General features: G+C 41.6%; 1 protein-coding gene across 1 annotated transcript; it reads left to right on the forward strand.

Annotated features, from left to right (window-relative positions):
- The first annotated feature begins 2,773 nt into the window (after positions 1-2,773).
- LOC125526832 (myb-like transcription factor family protein) lies at positions 2,774-9,552 on the forward strand. The gene is made up of 16 exons (XM_048691452.2): positions 2,774-3,046; positions 3,130-3,225; positions 4,086-4,151; positions 4,248-4,307; positions 4,401-4,457; positions 5,017-5,146; positions 5,757-5,824; positions 5,923-6,015; positions 6,119-6,166; positions 6,471-6,620; positions 7,133-7,243; positions 7,366-7,461; positions 7,655-7,726; positions 8,156-8,210; positions 8,315-8,349; positions 9,160-9,552. Exons 1-16 carry the CDS (start codon positions 2,933-2,935, stop codon positions 9,232-9,234), a joined length of 1,326 nt encoding a protein of 441 aa, XP_048547409.2. The 5' UTR covers positions 2,774-2,932; the 3' UTR covers positions 9,235-9,552.
- The last annotated feature ends 1,829 nt before the right edge of the window (positions 9,553-11,381 follow it).

Consider the following 11,381-nt stretch of genomic DNA (forward strand, 5'->3'; position numbering starts at 1 on the left):
ATGCTTACGTGGTACATAGACAACTTAAATGGATACTCTAAAATGCTCAAGACAAGTGTGAGTGCTATGGATGGCCTTCTCGTAAGGAGACGGGAATGAATCCATAGTAGTGTATTGATGTGGTGATTAGTGGACTCGTGTGCGCTTTCTTACCTCAAAGGACTTACTCGTAGTCGTAGAATAGGATAGCCACTGAGTCAAAGCTGGCTTGCTGCAACTGAACCCCACATTGCCTCCTCGATACTAATGCATGTATGATAGGATCTGATGTAAGTCTTGCTGAGTACCTTTGTACTCACGTTTGCTTTATTTATGTTTTGCAGATGAGACTTCTGTCTCACTAGTAGTTCCGCTTGGACTTCGACGAGTAGCTTGTTATCCCAGCTACGATCTTATACCCTTGGGAGGGACTTGTAGATAGTCAGGCTGCTCAGCCTTTTTCTTTTGTAGTCGTCTGTACTCAGACATGTAATGCTTCTATTGCTTGTATGCTCTGAATGATGGGTCATGAGACCCCTGTTTGAATTAAATGCTATGTGGCTCTTATGGGCCTTTATCTATATGAGTTTGCGTTATGTTGTGATGCCATGTTGTACATCACATACTTGCATGTTATGCGTACGTGTAACGTGTATTGTTATGTGTGGGATCCGACAACCTAGTTGTCTATCCTTGGTAGCCTCTCTTATGGGGAAATGTAGTCTAGTGCTTCCATTGAGCCATGGTAGTCCGCTACAGCCCGGTTTACTAGAGTCCTGCTAGCCCAACACTACTGCTCCGGAACACTTAGACCGACCGGCATGTGATTCACATCGTTCCTATGTCTGTCCCTTCGAAGAAATGTCACGCGGTGACATCCGGAGTCCTGCCTAGCCTGCTACGGCCCGGGTTCCCGGAGTCCTGTTAGCCCAGTTGCTACAGCCCGTATTCACACGCTGCTGACCGACATGCTCGATGTTGTTTCATGTATGCATGTCCCCGTAAGTCAGTGCCACTTTGGATTCACGACTAGTCATGTCGGCCCGGATTCTCTGTCATATGGTTGCTAGCGATACTATCATATACGTGAGCCAAAAAACGCAAACGGTTCCGGGTCATGGTAAGGCAACACCCGTGGGAATAACGTGCACGAGGCCGCAAAGTGATATGAGGTGTTACATGCTAGATCGGTGTGATTTAGAATCGGGGTCCTGACACTTCAATTGGGCTGAAATTTTAACACGATTTGTATCCGGATATTGGCTTTCTTGCGGCGAAAGAAGGGCACCAACCGCCTTACGGGGTGGCCACGAGGGTGGGCGCGCCCCTGCCTCATGCCCCCCTCGGGTGTCTCGTGTTGACTCTTCTTCCCCAAAATCATATATATTTCAAAAAAATCTTCGTAAGTTTTTATCCCGTTTGGACTTTGTTTGATATGGATTTTCTGCGAAACAAAAAACATGCAACAAACAGGAACTGGCACTGGGCACTGGATCAATATGTTAGTCCAAAAATAGTATAAAAAATTGCCAAAAGTATATGAAGGTCGTATAATATTGACATGGAATAATCAAAAATTATAGATATGACGGAGACGTATCAGGTGGCGAGGTTAGGATTTCTCGTCATGCGTGCATAACAACGTGTTTCGGTTTCACGGATTGATTCAAAGGCTAAACAATGACAACTGCAATTCCGGGGCGTTGGTCCTTAGATGCACGTGCATGAAGACTTCTACATTATCATGACAAGGTCAGTCCGACTCCGGTATAAACGATGTGCGGGTGACAATGGTAGTTCGATGGAACATGTACCTCATTGTAATAATTATTATATTGAATGTTTTTTATTTCTAGTGAACCTCTTGTATCCTTGTGCGTTTTTTTCTACTTATGATTACAGTCACGGAAAATGATTGGCATCACTCGACTGAGAATGTCACATGCATCCATCGTCTCTGTGGCCGTCATATCCGATTTTGATCGGACGGCTCGGGCGAAACCTCTTCCATAATCTAGGTTTGCAACTGGTCCATTGTTGTAATCATTTCCAACGCAACAGTTGGTGTGTTGCATATTGACAAAGGGGAGGCAGTGGCGACACCATGGCTTTGGGAGCTTGGGGACGACATCATTGTCGAGTCGAAGGACGACACTGACTCGAGAGGAAGTTGCGGTGGAGGAGAGGAAATGAGATCAGGCAGCGAAACAGACTTGTCATCGTTGGCAGACGACGGTTGAAGCTAGGCGACACGGAGGGTCGAGATGGCGGCACCTAAGCGGGTGCTCGGCTGCTGCTTCAACGATGTCTAGCAGAAGGGCATGAAGAAGCAGAGCGAGGCGACCTCGGGGAGTGTGTCACGCCACTAATACTCATCGACGTAGGTGACGACGACAAGAGCGAAGATGGGTTTTTTTGGCAACAAGAGGCATATGCTACAATTGTGTGAACCCCAAATGCTTTACGCATTAAGGATCATGTTGCAACTGCAACAAGGATCTCGTTACAATGAAGATCGCATGATGAGCAATATCGCCTCACCACCTACGGATCTTTATGGTGATTTTTTTTTGTTGACAAGATTAGGGTCCTTTTTGCAAAGAAGAATACTCGATCCGTGATTACAGTTTACATTCGTCTATTTTCCCTTCTAAAAATTAATTTCCCAACAAACTTATATATATATAAAAAATCATTTCTCAACGATCAATCATTTTCCGACAAGCAAGGGTCGGGAAGTGATCTCCTGGCTCCTGGGCCAGATCCGGACAGCTTCGCCTACCGGGTCTGGATTGAGTTTTTTTCGGCCCGCTAACCACTGTCTTCCCCAACCCGGGATCCGTTTCCCCTCGCGAGAGCTCGAGACAGCCCCCCATGTCGCGGTAGGAGGACTGTCCAAACCCTAACCCTAGCTCCATCCACCGGCGTCCCCGTCCTCCTCCGGCCATCCCCCATGGACGCGAAGGACATCCTCGGGCTTCAGAAGACCTCCCTCCCGTCCGCCCAGGAGAAGAAGCCGCGGGCGCCCAAGGAGCCGCAGCGCAAGCCCGATGGCGTCTCACGCGAGGTACCGCCCTTCGTCACCCTCCCCGCTCTCCGCCGCGCGTTTGGTTGTTTCTCCCGGTGCTAATGCCTGTTGCGGGGATCTAGGTGTACGCGCTCACCGGAGGGGTCGGAATGGCGCCGCTCATGCCGACCATCGAGGCCTCGCACCTGAAGCGCCGGCCTGTTGTTGAGAAGGAGAAGGTGGGCGAGCAGCTCTTCGGGCTTCAGTTACCTATTGAAAAATCTGGTTACTGCTGTAGCATTTGAACTGAGATTTCCATACATTACTGTTTGTGCATTTGAGAAATTTGGCATCCAGAGTGTGTCATTACCTGCGGAGTTGAACTAGGAGTACATGCGAAATGTTAACTGATTCAATGTACAATTAATTGCTGTTTTGAGTCGGCGGTCAAACCAGCGCTTTGTTATCGGACTATATTGCATCGGGTGCATTGTATCATCTGGATAGTCGCTGGCAAAGGCTTTTCGTGCGACCCAATCGTAGAACATAATGCATATGACATGCGCCACCACTTAATGAAGCATTTTGATCTCAAACTGGATATTTCTTTTGTAATTACTCTATGAACCACAGTCTGACTTCTGTTTTTGTAGAACTGCCGACCTTCTGTGTTGCTTTCATCTCTGCTAGTGATCTGAATTTGTGCAGTTAGTGTTATTAAATAGTTGTGTAAGGGTAAGTCCAGTATCATGTAGCAGGATAATTCAACTTGTGTTGAACTTCATGCCATAGAATGCACAACATGACTAGTCTTATATGATGTCCTTTCTTATTTTAGCTTAGAATTTGGTTTTCTGTTGATTGTTCCTTTAATTCAGATCATTAAAATGTTATGTGCTCTGGTCAGCAACTTTATATCGTTATCACTGCATGGGACACTAGTTTCCGCAAACCTAGTTCTAATGATACTATTGGCTTTATGCATAACATGAATTCCAAGCATGAAGTGTCCAGTTTGTCACTTGTATCTGTAGAATGCTGTTGGGACCAATGGACTGCTGTATGTGGTTTAACTTGAGAATATCAATTACTTGCGCAGGTAGCATGGCAATGGCTACCTTTCACGTCATCTGCACGAACTGACAATCTGCAACTTTACCACTGGGTCTGTCTCTGATGCTTCACTAATGTTGTGTACATCTTAAAACATTTAGTATGACCAACTTGCGGACTCACAGTATTTCTGACCCTTTTGTTTCAGGTTAGAGTTGTAAATAATGTTCCACCAACTGGTGATTATGACTTCGCAAAATATAACACGGTGAGTATATTGTGTTATTTACATCATGAAGCAAGACATGTTCTCTTGCAATATTGCGGGCTTACTTTTTTTGTTTGTCGCTTTCTTTTGCAGAAGGTGGATGTTCTTAAATACACCGATGAGGAGTATGAGAAATATTTAACTGAACCTGTAGGTACTGTTTACTGTAAAATTATGTAAGCTCGGTTGTTAATTCTCACTTTATTTTTACAATCGGAACATTGTGCTGATTTGCGCCGAGCTTTTAGTGCCACTTAATGTTTATAAGCAATTATTGCCACTACGAGATGTAATTCTGTTTAGTTCAAAGATTTGAAACAACTTAAAACTTTTCTATTTGCCGTTGAAACTTTTGTGGTCAGCTATTTGAAGGTGCCAGTAAACAAGTCTTAATTGGTGGGACATGGCCTCTTTGTGCTTATTAGTTCTACCTTATAATATCTTTTGAGCTCTTGGATGGAACAATCAGAGTGTTGGGCAGCTTTAAAATTGCTCAATTCTGTTTTGCCCTGACCTGTGTATGTCATTGAGTTATCAGTCTGTCTTAACATAACAATGTCAGGAGCATGTGTTACTGTTTATCCCTTTGCTGTCATTTCTGGCATAGACAAACCTTTTGATCATTTAGGGTGTTGCATTCAGTTTCCATAGTACGTTTTTGTTCATAATTTGTTGTTTTTAAGTAGAACGTTTGATGTGCTTGTTTCAGACATGGAGCAGAGAAGAAACAGACCAGCTATTTGAATTATGTCAGCGCTTTGACCTTCGTTTCATAGTAATAGCAGATAGGTTTCCAACTGCTCGCAGCGTGGAAGATCTAAAGAGCCGTTATTATTCAGGTACTTCTAAATTTGTACATCTTTATGTTCAGATAAAACACACCTGGCAAATGTCTCCCATTCCTACTTTAATGTTTATACATGCATGTTACATGCTCAAAAGCAAACAACACTGAGTTACTTAGGATTGTTCCATCTGTTTTGCCATTCAATATATGGAACAATTGAAGAACTAGTTGTCTAGTTTATATAATAGATCCTTTAAACAATATGCTATTGTAACTTCTGGCCTTTTTCCGCTAAATTAGTGCATAAAGGTTGTTAATCATTCACCGGCATTTGGCCTGTTATGCATCCACACTCCTATGTGTGCATGTCTTTCTTTCTATGTACTACTCCCTCAATCCCAAAATAAGTCTCGCTGATTTAGTACAACTTTCTACTAAATTTGTTACCTAAACCAGCAGCACTTATTTTGGGACGGAGGGAGTATGTAACATTATTATGAGAGGTCAAGTGGTGTCATGACTTTTTATTTAGCATATATAACTACATGTAATTAATTAGTAAAGCTAGCATGTATGATCAGTCTAATTGTATCTCCAGCAATTCAATGTATGTATTGTTGTGAGTTTACTGTGATGTAGCTATTGTGTCTTCTTGATCACAGTTACTAGGGCCCTTCTAATTGCAAGAGCTCGATCATTCGATGAAGTTGCCGGAAACCCTCTTGTGAAGGTATAAGTTGATTCTCTTCCCTACCTAAAAGTAATGACATCAATGTTATGGTATAGATTCTGTTGTACCCACATATGTTCAATTGTGTTTCTTCTCAGGAAACCTTCAATGCTGCTCATGAGACCGAGAGAAAACGTGCATTGTCTGCACTCTTCTCCCAAACAAAACAGCAAGAACGAAAGGATGCCGAGGTTAGAAATCTCCTGCAATGATATTGTGATTATTTGATTTATGATGCCTGCCATCCTTAAGATTCTAAGTCACGTATGTGATACCCAACTGTTTCCTTTTCAGGTTTTAGCAGAAGCAAAACACATTATGGAATCTCGTGCTGCTAATAAAGTGAGTAAATCAGTACATTGGATTCCATATTTCTTATTGTTAAAGTAATCTTAACTCTTAAGCAAGAACATTTGAATGTTAACTTGTAGGATATTTTCAGTGTATAAAATCACTAATGGCAAATCTTTCAGATATTCATAATTTCGTCAAGCAAGTGGCATTTTAACCTTTTGATATTCCAGGTCGTGTGGAAGTGTGGACGTGATATCATTGCTTATTGACTAACCTTGATATTTTGTGATAGTTAATTCTTGAGATTAGGTTGTTTGCTCTGTCTGGTTAATGGTTCAAGATCTGTATGCAGAACGTGGAAGAAGCCGGAGCACCGACGAGCTTGCCTAATGCTGCGGTTCCTGCTGACGGTGTATCTCCCTTGAGCAACAATCTTCCATCTTCAGCTGCTACACATCCAGCTGCAGCAGCGAATACCTCCATACCTGATACACTGCGGATGGTAACTCTGAAACTTTCAGTTGCTTAAGCAGTTTCTTTTAAGTTGTATATTTAGCTGTTGCGCTGACATTTGTAGTTGCAGTTGGTATCTTCTTTAATTTCAAATTATGTTTTCTTATGTCTTGCTTCTATCTTGCTGGATTTGTGGGATCTAAGTGATCTCTAATTGTGTTTTCTGGTCATTACATTAAAAAATGTATGCCCGCTTTCATAGTTGAGCCTTGTTTGTTGCAAGGGAAAGTGCTGTTCTTTCACTGTGTAAACACATCACAAGTACAACCCTGTCCGGAATTAACTGTCGCTGAAATGAGTGTATCTAGACATGTTTTAGTGTGTAGATACACTCATTTCAGCAACAGTTAATTCCGGACGGAGGGAGTAGTTTAGGTTAACTATGTCAAGTTGTCTTGTTATCTTGTTGAATGAAGGCGTCTATTGACCAAATGAAGAATGATATCTATCTGCATACTTTTCTTTTTAGATGAATTTGACTAACTTTACCTACTCTTTCAGCTTAAAGTGTATTTGAGAACCCATGCACTTGATCAAATGGTTCAAGCAGTAACTGCTTCAGCTGGCATTAGAATGATTAAAAGGGTGGATCAAACTCTACAAGATCTTGGGGTTTGTTTTCTTGACACCAGCCTGCTCTTGACATGCACCAATACATTAGGTTTCAATTGTGTTTTAGGTCTAATTACCAAGTTTTGCAACGAACTTATGCTGCGACTGTAACCTTTTTGTAGGTAAATTTGAAGCCTAAGGTCCCAACAAAAGCAGTTTGTGCCGAACATCTTGAGTTACGGAACGAGATACTCACACTGCTTAACATACAGAAGCAGGTAAGCTCCCAGATGCTTTAGACATTTTACATCGAAACGTATCTATCCTTCATCTATGTACTGATTTTTTGGAAGTGCCTGTTTAAAACACTATTAAAAGAAAGGAGAAAAATGGCAACATCTGGCAGCGTATTTATGTGGTTAAGTACCCTCCTTTCAACTAACAATTTGTTTTCTTCTGCATCTTCTGTAGCTACAAAATAAAGAGGCTGAAGTTTTAGCAAACAGAGAAAGTTCATTCACAGAGGCACCGACCACACCTAAGGTACATGCAGAATGGGTAACTACCCTTTTTTCTCTCTGTTTCTGTGTGGAAGACATCTGATGTGATAAAGCATCTGTATTAAATTCCAGAAAAGAAGTACCATGACAAGCTTTTTATAACTGCAAAAGGCAACTCGTGAATAGAAGTACTGATCTTATAGGCCTTACTAAATTCTTAACAAAGCGATGCAAAGCGATACCAACAGAAGTTTAATTATAGAATATCCAAAGATTAAGATGTGTGTGATAATCCATCATATATATTAACTACTGTGTAGGTACCATGTAGCTAGTGGAAAGTTCTGGCAGACACAGAAGGGGAATTCTTATCATTTCTTTAATAATTGTGCTTCCAGTGCCAAATACCAATGCCCTGCCAAACATTAATTGCTTTTAGTTAATAATAACATTTTGGTGTGTATTTTTGCAGCGTTCTAATAGAGATATTGATCGACCCTTTGTCCCTGATATGGCTGGGTTTGGAGGTAATTTAAGGCAGACCATTTCATCTTACATTCTTGATTCTTCTTTTCTCTTGGAACTGATGACGGGTTATACTTCTCTGTAAATATTTTGCATGTTACTTCAGGTGAGAGAGCAGTCAAACGGGATCACAAGAGGAAGGTTTGTTTTTTCTTTTGTTTTCTCCTTGATGTTAATACTTTGTTTTATTTTTTTTCTTTGGTACTACCTCCGTCCTAGTTTATTAGTCCTCGTTGTATTTTTGTGTCAAATTTTGATCATAGATTTAACTAACAAAATGTTCATGCATGTCACCAAAAATTATATCATTGAAAACTATATTAAATATGAATTCAACGATATATTTTTTGTTGACATGCATTAACATTTTATTAGTTAAATCTTTGGTCAAACTTTAGCACAAATTACAAAGGGGGCCAATAAACCAGGACGGAGGTAGTATGTGGTATATGTCTTCTTTGATGCAGCGTGAATCTTTAGCGTCTCGACTTTGTACACAAGAGGGAAAGATCTAGTCTGAGCGTATACAGTAACTTCAATGATGGTGCCGTAGTTTTGTTTTACTATAGTTACGTGCAAGGCTTGGTAGGACGCATAGGCAGGTAGTAATATCTTGAATTGGCTTTATCAGAACCTGCTGGTACACAAAATGAAGTGAATAAGTATGTTAGGTCTTCCATTATTAAGGTGGAGGACATAACTTAGTTTTGATCATCATTTTGTTTGCAATCAATAATCAGTGTTGAATTTTTACAGTGTTGCATCCCTGGTGCACTTCCGGGTTCCTTTGAGTATCTACATTTTGATCAATCCAGATTTCAGTAGGAAACGAGGGACCTCATCTTTTTTTTGTGTCTATAAAGATTTCTATGTTAGGTGGCTTCAGTTTGCCCCTTACATCTGACATTTGTCATCCATGACTGATAAAAATCGTCCATTCGTTCTTGCTAGACCACTGGAAGATTTGATGGACCCCCCTCGCCAACCCAGGGCAAGAGGCCTCGGAAGATGAAGGCGTCCGATTGATAATCGGACACAGCATAAAACATCGGGATGTAGCCAAACAACCAGAGCCGGCCCTGGGCCAGGGCAAGAAGGACGATGGCCAAGGAAATTAGGACCAGTCTTTTGTACACTAGGTTAGCCGTGCACCACCTGTTTTGTAAAATGGAATTGATGGTGGTTTTAACCTTGTTGTTGGTTGTGGAAATGAACTCTGTTTTGTTCAAAGCAATGTGCACGACGATTCAGAGCAGAGCAAGAGTTTGAACTTGATTCCAGAAATACTGTGGACACCCATATTATCGAATTCGGTGAGTTCAAAGTTGCTCCTCGCCATGGACATGATGCCCGTAGTGCAAAGATAAGATTTTGAACTTCTTCAAATAACAAAGTTCTGTGGAAGTCGTGCATATGAGCATTGAGATCCACCCAACAGGCTCAAAGTTACTCACGTGGACAATGACCATGATTTTTTGGGGGAAGTTTATAGTCTGAACGTGAAGGTTGAGCATCTAAATACTGAAATTTCACCAAAGCCTACATGGGACGTACTAGTACAGTTTAGGCTGCTGATAAGCTCAAAGTTGTTTCTTGACATGGTTCAAATTATAAATAGAGAAAATTCTTAGAATGTATAACTTGCATTTCCATGACACGCAAACACAAACATTGGAATTATAGTCTTTTAGAAACCAACTCAACTTAGACAAACGAGGTGTGAACAGACTATCTTTCGCTTATAATGGAAAAATGTCGTGGTTAGCCAAATCTTAGATTTGATGCGATCAGAGTATAGACGTACAAAAAGGACATTGCAAAAAAAAAAATCTAAACTACTGTCAGAAAACACTACTGCCAGAAACACTGTATCCAATAACACTCTGCCCTATATTGATCTCCATTATATGCATATATGAAATGTCCATCAGCCCAACAGAACTTTGACAATGGTTACACCAACTGTTATGCAAGAACTTTAAATATTGGTTAATAATGAATAGAAGTTGGGACTTGCTCAATTGGAATGTTAGAGGTACTAGTAAAACGCCTGCGCGTTGCTACGGGCTATACTGTATATAAATGAATCAGACAAATTATTGATATTGAAACTTATTTCTCTCTCATACACCAACCTCAAGGTCGACGGCAGGTTCCCGCGATCTAGTGTAACATAAACATGGCCATATTTGAGGGCTATACTGTATATAATAAAGGGGATTTGTTTTCACTGTATGTATGATACACTTTATGATACACTGTATGAAAAATGTAACAATGCGACAGTCCAGGATCCCACAAATCCAGACCATATTGGAGAGAAAAATGTCTAAACTATGAACCATGTTATCTCCAACACGCATACCCAACATAAAAAACTCCACCCCATGACACACCCTTATATTTTCCTGTCGGACTCTCCCCTTCCGCTTGATTTTCGCCGTAGTGAGACATTTCTCGCTGGAGCCCTCTCCTTTAAAACGGGATGACGCCCACCTCACCTTCGTCATCGCGGCCTCTCTCCTTCACACCATACTTCCCCATGGAGGGATTGCATTTAGACGTCGAAAAAAATCAATGGCGAGGGAGTCATGGAGGAGGGGTAGAGAACGAACCGATGAAAGCCAAAAAAACCCGCATACAATGTTCGCTCCGCCTGGGTCATAGAGGAGTCCCCCTGGTAGAGGAGTTTGGGGAGAAGAGGACGGCGACGCAAGGACACATCGGGAGGATCGCAAGGAAGGCACGCTGGTAGAGGAGATCAGGGAGAAGAGGACGGCATCGCGAGGACGTCGGGATTATCGCGAGGAGGGCAGGCGATGGATTGCGTTCACATACACGTTAATGGGCCAGCCCAATACTGTGATGTGATGATGTCAAAGGTGGGCGAAAGATAGGAGTGGTGGGATGAGGTGGAGTGAGGCGAGACTACCAACTAAGGCATTAGTAGTATAGATTACTGAGAGTTGGTATAACATACATAATCCTTATGGAAAATGTTAGGCTGAATCTTTGAGTAAGTGAATCTATCTTGTAAACTCCATTGTAGACCATGTATACACATTGTTCTCCAGAAGAACTGGTGCGGATTATTTGAAGGAGCTTGATATCCCGTAGACCACAGTCCTCGTGTAGTTTTGCATTGAAAGATATAGGTATGTGTTCCAGTTAGC

This window comes from Triticum urartu, chromosome 1A, assembly GCF_056163025.1.
Source record: "Triticum urartu cultivar PI428250 chromosome 1A, HENAU_Tu73, whole genome shotgun sequence".
NCBI classification, from domain to species: Eukaryota; Viridiplantae; Streptophyta; class Magnoliopsida; order Poales; family Poaceae; genus Triticum; species Triticum urartu.